This window comes from Epinephelus fuscoguttatus, linkage group LG4 (assembly GCF_011397635.1).
Source record: "Epinephelus fuscoguttatus linkage group LG4, E.fuscoguttatus.final_Chr_v1".
Classification (NCBI taxonomy): domain Eukaryota; kingdom Metazoa; phylum Chordata; class Actinopteri; order Perciformes; family Serranidae; genus Epinephelus; species Epinephelus fuscoguttatus.
In genome coordinates, this window is record NC_064755.1 from 34550130 (window position 1) to 34570321 (window position 20192).

The following is a 20192-nucleotide window of genomic DNA, read 5'->3' on the forward strand; positions in this document are numbered from 1 at the left end:
CCGCAGGATGAAATTCTCTCCGTATTATATCCAACATTGGTTTTTACAACATTAGATAATGCACTACTGTAAATGCTGCAGCCTTGGGGTGTATTTCCTGGTGACATCACAGGTTAAAAATCTTATTAGTCTTCAGCAAATGTCAGCAAATCCTCACTGAGCCTGTTACAGATCACAGGAAGAGCATATGTGAATTGTGCTTCCAGGAGGTTATTTTCGTTCGAGCCAAAGAGAAATGAGTGGGAGAGTGAGAGAGAGATGTCCTCATCACGACACTGCCAAGAAAGCTGAGTCATGTAAGATGAGGGTAAAAAAAAAAAAAAGCCACCTCACAGAATATTAAAAATGGATAAGACGGGGACGTTTATAAACATAATGAAGAAGAGGAGAGAGGGATATTTAAAAAGATCTGTCGGGTATCGAAAAAGGTTTGTTGGCAGTGAGTTTGGGATGAAGGCGGATAAAGAAAGCTGTGATAGAGTGAGAGTTGAGCGAGATTTCGAGGCGTTAATGTGGCGAGGCGGAGTGAAGAGGGCAAGCATGAAAGGAGGTGGGGGGGAGTGATAACGTGGCAAAAGATGGGAGAGGCTGTGTCATTGTTGGAGAGCTCAGATATGTGGACATGTTGTATACACACAGGGAGGCAGAGAGAGAGGCTGGTGCAGCGGCAGGAAGCAGCGGGAGGAGTCGCGAGAGGAGAGGCGAATAAAACTCCACGCCCCTCTCTGCCGAGCATCCATTTACTGTGCAGCTGATGTCTGCTGCTTCACTGGATGCGTACAGACTCAGCAGTAACAGAAGACAAAAAAAAAACCCCACAGTGCACTGGGGCTCTGGTGGATTTGGATTACAGCACTCAGGAGTATATCAACCTGCCACTGTGGAGAACAAGAGGCACAGGAAGAGGTCTGTTGCATCATTTTTTTTTTTTTTTTTACAAGAAATATCCACATTGGATACCCTCAGAGGGAAGGAGTATTTATAACACAGAGTCTCACTGAAGCTGCTCTGTGCTGCGTGAAAACTGTCTGAGGAGGATCTGAAGAATTCATCCAACTGAGGAGTGGCGTAAGAAAGCTGCAGTCTCTCCACTTTATCTACCTGGGATCCTACAGGTTGCTCTCAAGCTCTCAAGTTTTTCAAACATGACCACCATGCAGAAGCTGCTGCAGCTGCCGGTGAACGCGGTGAACATCGTGAAGACGGTGCAGAGTCAGGTCCAAGGCCAGGAGGAGGACAAGAGCCCCGTGCTGACCCCTGACAGCGGGCAGCAGGCCTGGTACAGTGCCCTGCAGCCCGACGAGCTGCGCCACCTTCGATCTGGGGGTACAGGAGGAGGAGGAGGAGGCGGAGGTGGAGGAGGAGGCGGTGGAGACAATGAGGAGCGAGCACTATCGGAGGAAGGTGGTGGAGGTGGTGGCAGTTTCCAAACTCAACCTTTGCGGTAGGGAAATCCAGGAGGGTCGAGACCTGTTCAATCTTTCACACTACAGTTATGTTTAAAGGGACAGTTCACCCTAAAATTGAAAATACATATTTATCCTCTTACCTGTAGTGCTGTTTGTTGATCTTGATTATTTTGGTGTGAGTTGCCGAGTGTTGGGGATATCGACTGTAGAAGTGTCTGACTTGTCTTAAATATAATGGAGCTAGATGGCACTCAGCTTGTGGTTCTCAAAGGGCAAGTAAAAAAATAAATAAATTGGAAAACTCATCAGCAAATTCAAAAAATTATGACCAAGTCACTCAAGATAATCTACAAATCTTGTTGTGAGTAGTATTTATGTAGGAACTATTGTCTTTCTCCCGAACTATACCTACCAGCTGTATCACTGTGCAGAAGGAAACGTGCATCTACTCATGGACAAGAGGCAACAAGAGATTTAAACATAAATTGCATCCTCCTTGACTGAGCTGTAATGTTAGCTAGCTCAGTGGTGCTAGGTGAGCTAGCAGCACATGCACACTTACCTCTGTCAGGTGATATGGCTGTGGCTCAGAGGTAGAGCGGGTTGTCCACCAATCTGAGGTTTGGGGGTTCCATCTCCAGCTCCTCCGGTCCGGACTGGAGGAGTGAAGTATCCTTGGGCAAAATACTAAACCCCAAATTGCTTCCGATGGCAATTCAATTGGTGTGTGCACGTGAATGGTTACCGAGTAGCAGGTGGCACCATGCATGGTAGCCACGGCCACCTGTGTGTGAATGGGTGAATGTGACTCAGTAGTGAGTGGTCAGAAGACTAGGAAGGTGCTATACAAGTACAGTCTGTGAATTATCTTGAGTAACTGGGTCATAATTTCTGCAGAGACATTGCTGTTGAGTTTTTCGAATGTATTTTTTTTGGTGCTTTGAGCACCATGATCCGAGTGCCAACTAGTTCCATTGTACTAAACATAAATGCTCATAATAATTTCTCAGATCCCAAAGTGACAACTTGTGTTTGCTTCTTTTGTCCAACCAATAGTCCAACACCCAGAGAATCTTCACTTAGCACAGTGGTTCCCAACTGGTGGGTCATGGTCCAAAAGTGGGTCACAGGTCCATTCTGAATGGACCGCAAGTGACTCACAAATGTACCGAGTTTGTAAAAACCACACTTATTTTTAGGTACAGTGAATTTCCAGCACAGAGCTTTTATTTTGAAGTGCTGTTTTTTGCTGTAGAGTGAGTGACTATTAGCTACTTGACAGAGACGGCAAACTAGCTCGATGACATGGCCAAACACAAGTATGACCCTGAACATATCAAACTTTGTGGACTCTGAACTAATGACTAAGGAGAAATCTGGACCCTCTGTCTGGACCAGTTGGGAACCGATGATTTAATACATGATTTTATCAAAGAAGAGAAAGAAATACAGCAGATTCTCACATTTAAGAACATGGAACCAGGAAATGTTTGACATTTTTGCTTGAAAAAAGACTAAAACAATTACTAGATAATCAAAATGGTCGGCAATTTATTTTCTTTTATCAACTAATCAATTAAGTGGCTATTTGTTGCAGCTCCAGTAGACGGTGCTTCAGTTTTAAGGGTCACAAGTCAAAACAGATGGGAACCACTGGTGTTAGATGTCATAGTACCCTAAAGAACCCAAACAGAAAAGTGAGGAGACTTGGTGGAGAAACAAAAGAAAGAAGGATTGGTTCCAGTTTACCTACAATAATATACGGTACTGTGTGTAGCTTTTTTATAATTCATAAAGATCCATAGCTTTTCTGCGTTGGTGCTGTTATCCATAAGACATGTATTTCCATATTTTTTGGTATCATGCAAAGGCTGTAGAAGCTGCTGTACTCCTTAATTAATTAGACTGCAAACCTTTCAAATGAACATCAAAAGTGGTGCTCCTCAGAAATAGATTTCCTCAAAGAGAGCTATAATTACACTTTTTGGATTTTATTGGGTCGTACCTATAAACTAGATTATGCTCATTTTACAGGATGAGAGCTTTGCTGAAGTGCAGTCCTGGTCGGTTAAAGCGTAGGCATATTTTACATCCGTCACCAAGAAGAAAAAATAAAAAACAAGAAACTTTCAAAGTCTCTGCTGAGAGAGTCGGCTTATGTAAAACAGCCTGCTTATAAATGCAAGCTGCAACTCTTCGATCTTTCACTTTCCTCTGATTCATGCAAATACATTTTCCTATCTACTTCTTTTTAATGTTGTCGCAGCCTTGCAGAGCTCTGTTCTTGGCGAACAACATGACATCTGAAGTTGTATCATTGAACACGGGAGGCCTGTACCTCCATGGAGACTTTGGAGCTTCAAAGTCGTGCTGATCTTTTGGCTTTGGTGCCAGGTAACCCGACCGCTGGTGTGCTCTGTTGTACCACGACGGGTTAAATAATTCAGAGGTGTTTGTAAATTCAGCTGTTGTTCGGCAGGACGGGACAGAATCCAGAGAAACGAGAGAACCAGTGTTGGTGTAGAATTACAGCGGGCCCTGTGGGCATGAGCAGGGACGTATACACCCAGTCAGATGGTCGTTTTTCCTGTAGGTGCTTTAGATGAGGGTTTATTTCTCAGATAAGTCACTGAGGTGGCATTTATAGTTGGTTAAATACATCATGATGCAGCAGATAGACTGTGAAGCACTCGGGGCTGTGTTTTGTCTCCAGGTCCATTCATAACTTTGAACCTTTTAATTCACTGAGCCATTAAATCTTTCTCTTGAGCCGCTGTATCATGAGCTCTGACAGATAAAATACTGGAGACTTATAGTGAATAAAATAATGAAATAGAGTTTTCCTCCTCTTACAGGCTGTTAAATTGTTAATGCCCAATGTGCCACTGCTACTAACACTGTGACTTTTACTAATAATGCATGTGTGACTTGTCTGTGGTTGCAAATTGCTGATAATTCCCCTCTGACAGGTTTAATGTTTGGCCACCGCCACAGCAAATGTAATCCATGTTTTGGAGTCCGGTTTTAATTAGATCTTCAAAAGGCCTGTTTGTCATCAAACAAGCCACACAAATCCCTGTCATGCTACTAATTAGTGAGGCTCATCAAGGTGGTAAATTGACACAAGCCGTAAAACAAATTAAGCATTTGGTTGGAAAGTTTCTCTACCGTTACATATTGTGAAAGTGACAGGTGAGTTTTGACATTTAGCCGTCAAGTTTGCCTGCAAGTCATAATTTAGTTTCTTGTTTCCTGGAATGGCTGTTGATATTACACAGAGGAGTGATGTCAGCTCTTTGCTTTCAGCTGTAGGTTCTACGTGTAAGGAAAGAGAGAGTGAGAGCACAAAGAACAAGGTCAGAGTGACATCATGTAGCAGCAGTTGGGTTCAGCGAGTTTGCTGTCGAAGGGAAATTCTGCCTCTTTTACAGTAGATTCTTCCCGGTAAGAAGCTCAGACAGAAAAATGTGGTGTTTACAACTGATTGTGATTAACTGTAGTTTTTTTGGGATGGTATTGGCGTTGTAATAGGGATGACAGTGACTACGTTTACAGTACATGCATGCTAATATTCCAGAAATGATAATATTCTGAATTTGAGACGATCATGTAAACAGCGTATTACATCCCAAAAAAGTTTTTTTCCAAATGCATTTTCCCGATTAGGACATAGGGGATATGCTGGTATTATTCAGGTTTCAAGAGCATTTTTCGGACAACACCAACCTATTCAAGAAGGTGGTTGAAAGAATGAAAGAGGGATGCTGTGTTCACATGTTCGAACAACATGTTAGGGCACGTTAATCAAAGTATGCATGGCTGCATGGAGACAGGAATATCAGTGGATTGTTAATTTTTATTTGCCATGCAAATAGCTTAGTTAGAATATTGTCTTTTTCGCAATAAGAGCAAAAAAACGTTATATTTGGTGCATGCAAACATAGTCAGTGTGCTTTGGTCCGGACTGAAATGTCTCAACAGTATTGGCTGAATTGTCCTGACATTTGCTACAGATATTCATGGTGCCCAGAGGATTAATCCTAATGCCATGTTACCCCGTCAGGATGAACTGAAGAAACTTTGGTAAACCCAAAAGGTTTTATTTCGTAGTATCATCAGATAAATATTTAAATTTGTCCAACACTTTTGGTCCATTACCTGCTATACCAATGAAATGACCAGTGCGACCAGCACTTTTGTGTTCAGTGCTAATTAGCAAAGGTTAGCATGGAAAGGTCTAAGCTAAGATTGTGAACATGGTTAACAATATGAATGCCAAACGTATCCTCTTACAGTGGTTCAAATGAATAATGAATTATCACCCAATGAATCAGTGCCACAACCAGTTAGTCTATGCAAGGAAAAGAATCATGGTTGGGCAACGTCACTTTACGTTGAGTACGTAAAGTGACATACGTTAGGTTTAGGAGAGTAAAGTTACGTAGGTTAAGTTTAGGACAAGAATCATGGTTGGGTGATGTCACATTCAGTACTCAACATGAAATTATGTATGATAGGTTTAGGATAGTAAAGTTACGTAGGTTAGGTTTAGGAGAGTAAAGTTACGTAGGTTAGGTTTATGAAAAGAATCATGGCTGGTAGTCATAAAGTTACATATTTAACATAAAGTTATGTACTTAATATAACGTGACAACATACCTCAACTCAAAGTTCACTTGGATTAGAACACGAACTGCGGTCTTGTGGGGTAAATTCCTGTGTTTGACAAATCGACCACCCCAACATGCCTCAGGTTTACAGACAAAACGCTTGTCCTTTGCTAGACATGTTTTCCCCACAAAACCAACATGCTAACGTTATTAGCATAAGCTAATGACATTGAAAGGAGGAAGGGTGAACTATTTAATATGCTGAACAGTCTGTTTAAGCAAAAGTAGCTGTGATTTAAATGAAGGAATCCTGAAAATGGACTAATTTTGCTTCCACATCTCCCAGTTCAAGATATAGTAGCCAAAATGTGCTTCATAAACAGTCAAAGAACCAAGACAGATAACAAATCTGCCATTTAAATTTTGTGTCTAACCTTTAATAGTTTGTCCCTTTAAAAGAAAAAAATACTCCAGGTTTGGAAACTGACATCAAAGGAAGTGGATGAAGGAGGTTTCAGGCTGTAATGAAGAGACTAGTTGATAAAAATGTTAATATTTCTGGAGACATGGCCAGAGGCCGCGACCCATCATCATGATTTCACAGTGAGAAATGAACCAGCAGGACCTTCATTTTCTGCTACAAATCAGCATTAGTGTTACTCATCCTCATGTCTGAGCTTTCACTGCTTTGGGCAAAGTTATCTTTGTGTCTTCACACAGTGCATTTTTTTTAATTTGTTTTAGGACTAAGCCACATATTTGTAACCAAGAAACCAGCGTCAGCACAGGTCCAAAAATAACCCATCATGAAAACAGCATTTTATAGATCCTGTCAGGTTTTAATTTGACACTCTTTGATGAATTTATATTTTGAAGTGTGTGAACTATATTTTTCATGCAATGAAATTATTAACACTTTGATGCTTGATGGAGACGAAAGCAGAAATCTTTCCTAGTACACACAAACACGCTCCTGCGCACACACACACTTTAAAACTCAAGTCGTGATAAATTAAGAGTGTTCTGCAGCGGCCACCTCCTCACAGACTGCAAGGCCTCCATTCACTGCTGTCACACCACCAAAAAAGATGAAATATGTAGTTTACCCCAACAGCCTCCCACTCACACAGAGGAATGATTTAAAACTTCTCTCCACAGCTGGATCAAATAGTTTGGAAAGTCATTTGTAGTGTTGGTTTCAGTGCGTTTGAACTGTGTGTGGTATTCACTGCACGTAGGACTAAGATATAAAGCAAAAAACAAAGTTTAAATCCAATTACAATCAGACTGGGCAGTTTATAGTATTTACATTTAATTAAACTTTAGAGATTAGTACTCAGAGAACATGTAAAAGCAACACAATCTTCTAAATTTATTATTTTATTTACAGAGAATGCTTCAATGTTTAATTAAAAATGTTTAATTGATTAATGTTTTTGTTAATCCCATAACTTCCTCACTAAGAAAAACAGGAATGTAATGCATTTTGTATTACTTTTGGACCATAATAACAAAAATCAATGTTATTTTTTAACAGATCCCATAATCTTTAAAGATAGGCCTCTCCAAACGATTGAAAGGGTCCTACAATGATAGAACAAAAAGAAAAAATTGCAAATTTTTTGTACTGTTATAATGCCTGCAATGGAATTTAAATTGAATTAAATTGAATTAAATTAAATTAAATTAAATTAAATTTATAGTGTCAACAACAGTGAATATTCATCCTTTTTTATTTATTTATTTTTTTTTAAAAATTGGGAATTCATTATCTTAGCATCACCACCTTTACCATAAAAGGCCAATTTAAGTGTTTGGCTAAGCATGGCTTTAGACAGTAAAAAAAATCATACTTATAAAATTATTTTACCGCATAGTCTGTTCAGTAAGACCGCTGAAACTATAATATGTCGAATAAACAAACCTACCTTTAAGGTGTGAATTTTTTTTAATAAGTTCCTGTAGGAGGCCAATTGAGAAGTCATACTATTTCAAGACACAGCGACATCTAGTGGATTTTTTTAGCATAACATACCTAAACTGAATGGTAGAGATAGCTCAGTCACAGGACACAAGATGTTTGGGGATAGTAACCTTAAAGAACTTATATTGATACTGTTTGGTAACTGGGGATAGCCACTGATAGCTACTGGGGGTAACAAAAGTGCTATTTTCTTCCTGTTTCAGTTGCGCAGCATTTGATGCATGCTGTTAATCGAAGCCTCTGTTTACCCAGGAGATCATAGCAAAGGGCAGACAGAACTGCAGAGTGAAAGCAAGGCTTAATGGGAACCAATCTAAATGCAAATGGTGTCATTATTCTATAGCCATTACGTTGTGTCATCAACATTTACTTCATAATGAGTTAAAGCAAAAAAACTTGCCTTTTTGTACTTTAAATATGGCAACAATTTAATTACATTATATAAAAAATATTGTGCACCACATTTAGTAAAGATTAAGTGACATTTGAAGGAAGATAAACGGAAAATGAGTATGCCTTACAGTATTTTTAGGCAAAAGTAGATATATTGTAGAATTATTTCATTTTATTTATTTTAGAGATATCCTGCTAATTCAGAGATAAAGAAAAAACATTTTAATAAAAGTATTTCTATCAGAGAGCACTCTGTGTTTGAATTGCCTTGTATCATGTGGCACCTGTTACATATCAGTGTGAGTGGCATGAATCAGAGCGTAAAGTCCCAGGAGTCATTCACTGTGTTTCCACAGACCTTCAGTCAGATGCAACAAAGGCTCTGCAGGAAGGCAGGAAATCACTTCACTTCATTTTATTGCATCCTTTGTTGCCTTGGAAACTAGTGTACCACTCTGCAGCCATTTAATCACCCCACCCACCACCAGCCAAACCCCACCTTTCACTCCTCTAAATCGAATCTTTCAGTCAGTGGATTCCTCCTGTTCGGTAGTTTTGGGTTCAAAGTTGTGTTTATAAATACAGGTGGCTAAACTAACACCAACACAGACACTTTGCATGTAAACACAGTATCTGTGATTTAGTAAGGTAGTGGTATAAGGGCTGAGCGATAAACCGAATATGTATGATATATCGATATATTTTCAAGCAAAATAAAGATCTGTATGTTGCATGTGCTACGCTAAATGCTGAATGTGAGATGAATGAAATGACCGCAGTAGCACATGTGCAGTACAGTGCTGCGCTGCATGTGTAGGACACAGAGCTGCTTGATTGTGCCAGATTAGCATTTGTCTACTAGTTTGTGTGTGAGGGGGATCACAACAGCTCTTGCTCCTTCCCTCCGCCGGCCTCTCTGTTGATGTGCATAAATAAGATTAACAGCCTAAATAAATAAAAATGTTTAAATCATTTTCCAGCACTAGATTCATTTGAAAGTCCAACAGATGGAAAGTTTTTAACTCCCCCACAAAGATTTTTAATTGTTTCAAACTACACTGGATTTAGACCTACTTGATACTTTTATACTAGGGCTGGGCAATGTAGACCGCAATAAGTTACCGCAGCAGCACACGTACAATACTGTGGACCTTTTCCTCTGTAACTTTTAGCTGCGTCCAGTCGAGCCATGTCGCGCAGATTTGTGTTCCAGTCAAGCCATGTTGCGCCGAATTGTGTTCCTTCTCCGGAGTAGGTTCAAAAGCTGGGCTGCCCGAACTCAAGCCAGTAGCAGTGGTGCCCCGACGCCCCGTTTCTCCCCCTCAAACAAGCCATGTGTGTGTTGTGAGACTCTCCTTTCCTCTGTCTGTGCCCAGTGTGCGTCATATCTGCTGCAACATCATGTATATGTTACAAGATATTTCAGTGTGACTTGCATGTTTGGAGCAAGTCTTTGTTGTTATCTTACAGGCTCAACTTCTATAAATAGTCTGTGTGCAGTTGATATAAATTAAGGAGCGTAAATAAAATTATTATATGAGGCTGTTCAGGTACCAAAAATTGAATGTTCTTATCCTAAAATAAGGTGTCGCTTAAAGTCAGTATCCCTGAGTTCTTCTCTTTATTCCAACATGTAAAGATATAAAATGCATTACATTGTGTTTCATCTCAAAAGCTTCCAGACACTTAATGTCTGTAACTGTAAATTCAAAGCTTTTCATGAACCAGAAAAAAACAAATTGTCGTCTTGTGTTACTTGACAACAGAGCGCAGCAGAACAGATGTCATCAATCAGTATTTCAACATTCAATGAGGCCGGCGTCTTTATCTTGGCAGCTGTAGCACTGATCCTGTCGGCACTGTCGCTGTTTGCAGTTTCCTCCCGACAGGTATTGTGGAAACAGTTGGTTGTTGTTTCTGCTTGTTTGTGTTGCAGCAGGGTGGAGATGTTGGCTTAGAGAATCCTGCTTCTCGTGTGCAAGCTGAAACTGGTGTGTTCCCATCGTCTCTGACAGGGTGGGAGGATAAAGATGTTAACTGGGTTACAGTGTGTGGATAGAAAAGACAGCTATTAGGATCCTAAAATGGGAAAACAATACCAACATTTACTCTAGGTTATATGTTTTAATGTAGAAATTCATACCCTACTTTGAGACATATCTCAACAACTATAGGATGGATTGACATAACATTTTCTATAGATATCCACAGTGCCTTGAGGATGAATCATAATAACTTCAGTGATCCTTGACCTGCCAACAGCAGGTCAAAATCTGAATTTGTCCAACACCAATACTTTGGTTTATAACCACATCCTGCAAAACTAATAGCGCTCTCATAACCCTCTGTGTTTAGCAGTGCAATTATTATGCATAATTATTATGATGGATGACAGTTAGTTACCCCTTAATTCTAAATCAACATTCAAATGCTCAAAGCTTCATTTGTCTATGTCCATTCATCCTGTTAAAACCTGGTATTTTTGCACAGTTGCAGATAGAGATTATTCATTCATTCATTTTCCATAACCTGGCACAGGGTCGTGGGGGTGCTGGAGCCTGTGCCAGCTGTCAATGGGCAAGAGACGGTACACCCTGGACAGGTTGCCAGACTATCACAGGGCTGACACATAGGGTGCGTTTCAAATCGCATACTTTTTCTTTTTACTTTTAGCAAGTACTGCAGCTGCCTTTAAAAAGTATGTACTTTTGCATGCAGTATGCACACAATCGGGACATACTACTGTCTCATAAACTTACGCCCTGACCCTCTTGCTTTTATATCCGTTACCTTGGAGATGTGACTTACCGAGTTTCACTGAGAGCTCTGCTGTTGTTACTTTGCAATGTGTGTAGTTTAACTTTGAAGTTATAACTGCACAGATTGTAGATTCTAACATACTTGTGACAGTGAAATTACATATGCAGTTTTCTGTCATTGTTATTTTTATAGTTATGTCCTTTTGTTGTTTGTAATATTTATGATTATTTTGTTCACTTAAACAATTAATAGTCTTGTTATTAATATTCAACTGGTCATCAGTTGCTTGAATGCACTGTCATCCATCATTGCGAACCTCTGACAACTGTCGATCAGCTGTCAGAAAGCTGCTATCTGTCTGCGGCTTAGCTGATGTGACGTATCGTCCGCTGTGCAGAGGATTGTGAGTCAGAATAGCCAGAAACGTGCTGGCTGGCAGACTGCAAAATCGGCCCGGATGTAGTAGAACATCCTGGTATTTTTGGTGTACTGCATTTGACATACTACGTACTAGGACATACTAAATCTTTCCCTCGCATACTATGTAGTATGGTAGTATGGGTACTGGAATGCACACATAGAGACAGACAACCATTCACGATCACATTCACACCTGTGGACACCAAGTAACCTGCATGTCTTTGAATTGTGAGAGGAAGCTGGAAAAACATGTAAACTCCACACAGAAGGTGGTCAGCAGTTGGTGGATTTAAACCCATAACCCTCTTGCTGTGAGGCAACTGTGCTCACCACTGCACCACCAGTTAGGCTGCAAGAATATTATGAGTTGGTACTTTTGTAGAATTAGAGTGTTAACAGCGTAGGATTGTTTTTGACCTGTGTGATCCCATCATTTGCATTGTCATGCTCCAGAGCATTGTAAAGTCCAAAAGTCAGCATTTATTGGAAAAAAGATAAATATAATCATTTAAAAGAAATAATCAGACGTGTTTATCTAGAAGAATATTCTGCTTTAATCCATATTTGTTGGCATTTAGCCTTCCAACACCAACATTTGCACTGCGGTCAAAATGCACTTGTATTAACAGGACGCTCCAAAGCTGCAATCTGACAGCATCATGAATTACATTTATTTGTTAAATAAAGTTGCTATAATGAGAAAAATAAAGAATAAGTCATTTCATCTGACAAACCACTTTATTCTAAATGAGGATTTTGTTTGATGATATTTTTCTTTTCGGGCTATGAAGTCATAAAATATGATAGACATTTGTAGCCTCATTTGAAAAACTTCAGTAGAAGCTTCAAATGTGAAAAACAGGGACATTTGGTACAGCCCATCTGCAGCTCAATCTGACAGTTAATCAATTGATTGTCAGAAAATAGTGAAAAATGGCAAACATATTTCCTAAAGCTGAAGGTGACATCTTCTAACTGATTGTTTCCCACAAAGATATTCAGTATATAATGATTTAAAACAGAGAAAAATCCTCACATTTAGGGAGCTGGAACAAACACTGTTGTAAATTTGTGTTTGATGAATGATTTGAACAATTAATTGATAATCTGAATATTTGGTATTTAATTATTCAGTCAATCGACTAATCATTTTTGCATTCTCACAGTGGTAGTTATTGAGTTATCTAAATAATAAAGACTTGAGCTTCTGTGATACTAAAAGACCTCCTGGCTGACTTACAGTCGTGCTGGGTCACATCGTCTGATAGAGGAAAGTTTCTTCCCCCGTTTCTGCAAAAATATCTGTGTAATTTCTCAGAGTAGTCAACATGTTTTAGGGATTATGTCACTTTCCAATTACCCCGCTTTTATGAGCTGCAGTTTCAAAGGTTTTCCACATTTTGCAGGGTGAGTTTCACACTTCAAAGAGAATAATTTCTGGGTCACACTTGCAGACTTGATAAATTTTGGGCATTGAATGGAAATCCTTAAACAGGTCTGTGCTTCTTGTTTGAGGCCTCGGTAATCAGACTTTGGCTGTTTCTGTGCTGCTAAAACAAATAAGCAAAATAAAAAGCCGTGAACTGATTTTCAGTGTTTTCCTCTTTTAGACATGACGACTTGAAGGAGATGCTGGACAGCAACAAAGACTCGCTGAAGCTGGAGGCAATGAAGCGCATCGTGGCTGTGAGTATAAATGTTTACTTTGGGATTTCACTGATCAGCAGGTACAGCTGCACGTTGACTGGAAGGACAAAGGCATGGAAAGTTGTCATTTGTACAACTCAGCATGCATCACTTTTAAACAGTCCCGACCACAATACAGACCCAGAGCTTGTTCTGCGTACCAAACTTGATTTGCATCATTCCAAGTTTGGTTGGAGTTGGAGTCACCACAATATATGTTGGCAGTGTGCATTTCTGCAAACCACAGATATGTTACATTTGTGTGTTTCATGAGTATCATGAAACACACAAGACAGACAAGACAGTTTCAAGCTTGAAGAGGGAATAGAGAGTGGGGATGACATGCAGCAGGGGGGCATGGGCTGGAATCAAGCTTGCACCTGCTGCGGCAAGGACATTGCCTTTGTACATTGGATGCCCACTGTACCCACTGAGCTACTGGGCGACCCACGCAGCAATTTTCTTGGTTAAAAACAACTAGACTTGCACTGATTACAATTTTTTGGACTGATACCGATTTCTGATTTCCAGAGTGTTTGGATGGCCGATTCCGATTTCATTTTTTTCAAACCACTTTACAGCACACAAGATATTGCAATATTTTCTATCTTTCCTATATAAGAACATTTTAACCAAGATACAACCAGCTTTTCAATAATCATCTCAAACAAACAAACAAAAACAGTGACACAGGTTAAGAAACATTTTCCTTTTTGCTCAAATATAACTTCAGGTACAGTATTAAAATAAATAAGTAAAAAAGGCAGACATAAATAAAAACTCAAATAAATAAAACAATAATTCTTGGTGTAGAGCTTCTGTGGGTAATTTCTTGAATAGACAAAAAAGTAAAAATATCTCCTGTGGAAAATTTACACAGGTCTTCAGGACGCGCCCGCCAGTAAGCGCACGGTTGCGATTTTCTGTGAATGTTGGGCCGTTTTGCCGGCAAGCTGCGAGCGTTTAGACACACAGAGCCGGATTGGCGAGTTGATCCGAGGCGCCCAGTTTTCCGCCTCGTAGGGTAGACATATTGGCGCAACCTTTTTGGTTTAAACAGAACGAGGTGCCCTTCTGCCACGGGAGGGGCTGTCGAAGACTTGTGGGCATGAGGGGATGACGCCGCACGTGCGAGCCACTGGTGGTGGACTAACAGGAAACAGCTGATAGCAGGAATGAGCAGCTAGTAGCGAGAGGGAAACGCAAACCTGACAGACACTGTAAAGATGAGCAACTGGGGAGACAAGAAATTGCGCGCCCTCCTTGCCCTCGCAAACAAAGAGGCCATTAACCGTCAGATGACGGGGATGACGATGGATGGGCCAACTTACGAGAGAATCGCAGAATTGTTTAAGTCACACGCTGACCTACACGTTTTGTTACTTTCTCGCACCCCCCATTGCCCCGAAAAAGGCACATTCTGTATGAACAAAAGTAGGCAGGTGGCATTTTGCCGCACTCCCCAATTTTGTTTTTATACTGCCAATGCTGAAAGAAGACTGATTGGACTTTCCTGCAAATTTGCACAATTCCTGTTTAAAAAGGGCTTTTATCTCATGCAGCGATGTCTCTGTAAAAAGCATCCACATTTGTGACACTATCCCAGCTGGAAATGCAGCAGGTTCTTGGTAAAAATTAACATTTTTTTGTGACACTGTCTCAGCTGAAAATGCAGTGATGTCTTGAGAAAAAACAACTGCTTTGTGGCACCATTCCAGCAGGAAATGCAGCAATGTCTCTGTTAAAAGCAACCACATTTATGGCATTATCCTGGCTAGAAACGCAGCAAATTTCTTGGTAAAAATCAACTGTTTTTTGTGACACTAGCTTGGCTGGAAACGCAGCGATGTCTTGACAAAAAAAAACAACTGCTTTTGTGGAACTATCTCAGCTGGAAATGCAGCAATTTTCTTGATAGAAATCAACTGTTTTTCGTGACACTATACCAGCAAGAAACGCAGCGATTTCTCAGTGAAAAACGACTGCTAGGTGGCACTATTCTAGCTGGAAATGCAGGTATTTTTCTGTAAAAAGCAACCACTTTTGTGGCAACATCCCGGCTGGAAATGCAGCAATTTCTTGGTAAAAATCATCCGTTTTTCGTGACACTATCTCAGCTGGAAATGCAGTGATGTCTTTGTAAAAAGCAACCACTTTTGTGGCAACATCCTGTCTGGAAATGCAGCAATTTCTTGATAAAAATTAACTGGTTTTTGTGACACTATCTCAGCTGGAAACGCAGCAGTGTCTCAATAAAAACACAACCGCTTTTCACTGCACTATCGCAGCAGGAATTGCAGGGACAGGTTGCAAAAAGCACCTGGTTTTGTGTGCCAACAGTACCAATATTTACTTCTGGCGACTGGGCTGTGCCATCGTTCTGTACACACACTAAAACTGTATTTAAGATCCTGAGACTTAATATTCTTCAGTTATGAGACAAGGGCAGTTTTAGATGATATAACAACAGTGGTTGGAGATACAAACTGCACAGTCAGCTGTTAAATATTCATATTTCATAATCTGAAGCTCCACACCCATCTCTTCCTCCCCACAGGACTGAGAAGATAGAAAGGAAGGAAAGCATGAAAAAAAAGGAGGCTGGAATAAAAAATAAAAAGTTGCACCTTCTCTTAGAAATGATTGAAAAATGTCACCTTGTCAAATCCTTGCTGCTGATTTTCTGTTTTGCTTTCCGGTGTGTGTTTTCTCTGCAGATGATCGCCCGAGGTAAAAATGCATCAGATCTCTTCCCTGCTGTGGTGAAAAATGTGGCCTGCAAAAACATTGAGGTTTGTTATGAACTTGGCTTCATGTGTTTGTTGCTCGTTTTCTTCACTGTGTGTAGTTATATGTGGTAAAAAACAGTTTCTCTCTGCATTAAGGCTGTTTTTTGTTTAGCTTGTAATTTATGCATCAACTTATCACATATTTAAAAGCCCTGGGGGGTTTGGCTTTATCTCACCTGAACAAAATTGCATTTTTTGTCTCCTCTTTGCTTCAGATTTATCTCAGTGGAAATAATTGAACTAATCTACATAATTTGGATGAAATCTGTTGCCTGTTTCCCCCCTACTGCTTCTCTCTACAGGTGAAGAAGCTGGTCTATGTTTACTTGGTGCGATATGCCGAGGAGCAGCAGGATCTCGCTCTGCTCTCCATTTCCACTTTTCAGCGAGGGCTGAAGGTACAGCAGCTTTCATAAGTGATGACATTTTATAACAGAAAGAAACATTTATCAAAACTTTGGGGACTGATGTTGTGATGAAATAAAGATTTACTCTATGTTTTTGGCCATGCTGGCAGCTTGGCTCCATGGATAGCCAATGCTGGTGTCATAGTCCTTCCACAATCAGACGGGGACTTGGGGCGGCAACCCTCTGGTTCCCAACCAAGTTGCTATAGACTTAAAACACCATTAAATAAAAACAAGCTATAAAATACTTATACAGGTGTAGAATACAAGGATAAAGGTTACATTGCAGTGTAAGGAAAGAATAAATATTTGATTTAATAAAAGGCAGTGGCAAACAGAAAAGTCTTCATTCCTGGTCTAAAAGAGCTTAGTTACAGCAGACCTGCAATTTTCTGGGAGTTTGTTCCAGATATGTGGTGCATAACATTTAACGTCGCTGAAGTACAGTTCTGTCTCTACAGACTCTTAGCAGATGACAGTATTGCTTTTGAAATATTTGCTTTTTACTTTCGCAGGATCCGAACCAGCTGATCAGAGCCAGCGCTCTGCGAGTCCTCTCCAGCATCCGAGTCACCATCATCGTCCCCATAATGATGTTGGCCATCAAAGAGGCTGCCTCTGATATGTCTCCATACGTCAGGAAGACGGCTGCTCACGCAATTCCTAAACTCTACAGGTAATTTATTCAGATCTCAGGCTCCTGAGTGTCTGTTCTGGGTGTAAAGGCAGTTAGGTAGATTTATTATTTCACTCATTAGTACTTATTAAATATGCCGTCTAGTTACAGATGAGGCTGCTTGAGCAGAGTCTTTATATCAAGGATTAAAAGAAGCATAAATAATACATAAGTTAGAAATCTGAATTTTTGAGCCTGCAGCATATTAGAGTCCTGATCCTCAGTTAGAGAACCACTATGCCAAAATCAAATTTTGTTATGACTTAGTGTCATTGAAAAATGTAAGTAAAAGGTAAATCCATCACTGCTCTGTCAGTAAAATCCATTAGTAGCCTTTTTTTTTTTTTTTATGATCAAATTATTGGTGACTTTTTTTCTCCAGCATTTCATGTTTCATGCATGTGAATGATTTTATTCTCCTCTGCTCTCAGTTTGGATCCAGAACAAAAGGACCAGCTGATTGAAGTCATAGAGAAACTCCTCGCTGATAAAACCACGGTGGGTGTTTACACCACTGATCCAGCATGTTTTCCACCACATTCATTATTTATTTATTTATTCTTTAACAAATGGAAATGACAGTTTGATAAAGTGAACAAATTATGAAAACCAGCGTCTGTGCACAGTGACCAGATTGCATTCACTGCCTCAGTTGTTTCAAGGCTCATCATTTGTTTAACCAGTCTCCCTCTTCACCTGGCAGTTGTTGCATAAGATGTATTATAACATCCACAAAAAGTTTATTGTTTAACTTAAAATGTAATTTGAGAGCGCATGGATCTCATTTTGTGCCTCAGTGATCCTCACAGACAACCTGTACCCTCCTGACATTTAAGAACATGATGGTAACATTACCACCTGTTGTGTGCTGCAGCTGGTGGCAGGAAGCGTTGTCATGGCTTTCGAGGAGGTGTGTCCGGAGCGCATTGACCTGATCCACAAGAACTACAGGAAGCTGTGTAACCTCCTGATCGACGTGGAGGAGTGGGGGCAGGTTGTCATCATCAACATGCTGACTCGCTACGCCAGGACCCAGTTCCTCAACCCAAACATGAATGTGAGTAAGAAACACACACAGAATCAGCACAGTTGTCCAAAAGTGATCAGTTTTTAGGGAAATATTAAAAATTAAGTATTTATTTATGCTGTGGTGATAAAACTCATGTCAGACTTCTTATTCTGCCAGTTTGATGAGTTATGTAACAACTAGTGCATCAACCAGCAATCATTTTCATTAATGACAACTCTGGTGTATTTTGGTTTCTCTTTTTCATTGATTAATAATTAAGTTCATAAAATGAAAAAAAAATAGTGAAAAAAATGCTCATTTCAATTTCTTATTGCTTATTTTGTTTGACTAACAGTCCAAAAAAACCCAAATATTTAAATTACATTGAAATAAACACAAAAAGCAGCGAAAACTTCCCATCTGTGAAGCTGGAACAAGTTATTTTTATGCCCTCATGCTGGTGTTAGCCTCGGCCAGAGGCATTATGTTTACAGGTTGCCCGTTCACATTCTTGTGAACGTGATAAGTCAAGAACACCTCGAGGGAATTTATTCAAATGTGGCTCATATGTCCACGTGAACTTAGGGATTTACTGATTTTGGTGGTCATAGGTTAAAGGTCAAAGCCACTATGACTCCATCTGTCTCATTCTCATGAATGTGATATCTCCAAAACACCTTGAAGGAATTTCTTTAAATTTGGCACAAACATCTAGTGTTCATCTTATTTTATGAATGCCTTGAGAAAATTTCCTCAAATTTGGCACAAATGTTCACTTGGACTGAGTAATATACTGCCTAGAATTTGGTGGACAGAGGTCAGAGTTCAAGGTCACTTTGACCTGGTTTGTCGCATTCTTGTGAACATAATATCTGAAGAGCACCTGTGGGTAATTTCTTCAAATTCGGCACAAACATCTACTTGGACTCAACGATGAAGTCATTCAAAATTGGTGGTCAAAGGTCAGGGTCAGGGTGACCTTGTGTTCATCTTATTCCATGAATGCAATATTATAAGAAGGCCTTGAGGAAATTTCCTCAAATTTGGCACAAACGTTCACTTGGACTGGAGAATAAACTGATTAGAATTTGGTAGACAGAGTTCAAGGTCACTTTGACCTGATCCGTTGCATTCTTGAGAATGTGATATCCGAGGAACACCTGTAGGTCATTTCTTCAAATTTGACACAAACATCTACTCGGTATCAATGATGAAGTCATGAGAATTTGGTGGTCAAAGGTCACTGTGACCTTGCCTTGATCTCTGACTGATGTTGTGATATCTAAAGAGGGCATGAAGAAACTTTCCTTAAAATTGGTACAAATGTTGACTTGGATTCAAGGATTTACTTATTAGTTTTTGGTGGTCATAGGTCAAAGATCAAGGTCACTGTGACCTGATCTTTCTCAATCTCATGAACGTGGTATCTCAAGAACACCTTGAGGGAATTTCTTCAAATTTAGCACAAACATCCACTTGGACTCAAGAATGAACTGCGTATAATTTGGTGGTCAAAGGTCACTGTGACCTCACAAAACATGTTTTGGGCCATTACTCAGAAATTCGTTTGCTAATTCTGACAAAATCTCACACAAATGTCTAACAGGATATAATGATGAAGTGATGACATTTTGTATCCAAAAGGTCAAAGGTCAGCTTCACTGTGACATCATAATGTTCTGCAAAAACACTTTTCTGTCCATTATTCAGCATCATAACTCAGAAACAGAAGGGGACACATTTGGTCAGATACTGAACTGGTGATTCTAAATTTGGGTGTCCACCTTGAAACTGTGCTAATTGTATAGATCTTCTGTGCTGCCGTGGGGAAGGTGTATGTGAAGCATCCATGTTTTCACAGACATGGATGTAAGAGAAACTTGACAGGTTCACGAAGGGCATACAACCACGGGGTGATCATTTCTAGTTTTCTTTAATTTTCCCTGCTAGTTAATCTTAAAGACGAATCCATTATCATATTTATTAACTGTCTTTTTGTGGATTGACTAGTCAGTTAATCAGTGAATTATTTCAGCATCACAACCAACT

The 20192-nt window shown here is 39.9% G+C and overlaps 1 protein-coding gene across 4 annotated transcripts in view; it reads left to right on the plus strand.

Moving 5' to 3' along the window:
• Positions 1-20192, plus strand: part of LOC125887739 (AP-3 complex subunit beta-2) — a 71177-nt gene that overhangs the window by 12584 nt on the left and 38401 nt on the right. For 2 of the 4 annotated variants that reach the window (XM_049574780.1, XM_049574781.1), the window contains exons 2-7: positions 13187-13262; positions 15980-16054; positions 16354-16449; positions 16974-17134; positions 17566-17632; positions 18009-18191. In XM_049574780.1, coding sequence (XP_049430737.1) covers positions 13187-13262; positions 15980-16054; positions 16354-16449; positions 16974-17134; positions 17566-17632; positions 18009-18191 — 658 coding nt within the window. Of the gene's footprint in view, positions 1-438; positions 1445-13186; positions 13263-15979; positions 16055-16353; positions 16450-16973; positions 17135-17565; positions 17633-18008; positions 18192-20192 lie in introns of those variants that run through there. The other 2 variants (XM_049574778.1, XM_049574779.1) reach the window with 2 other exon arrangements.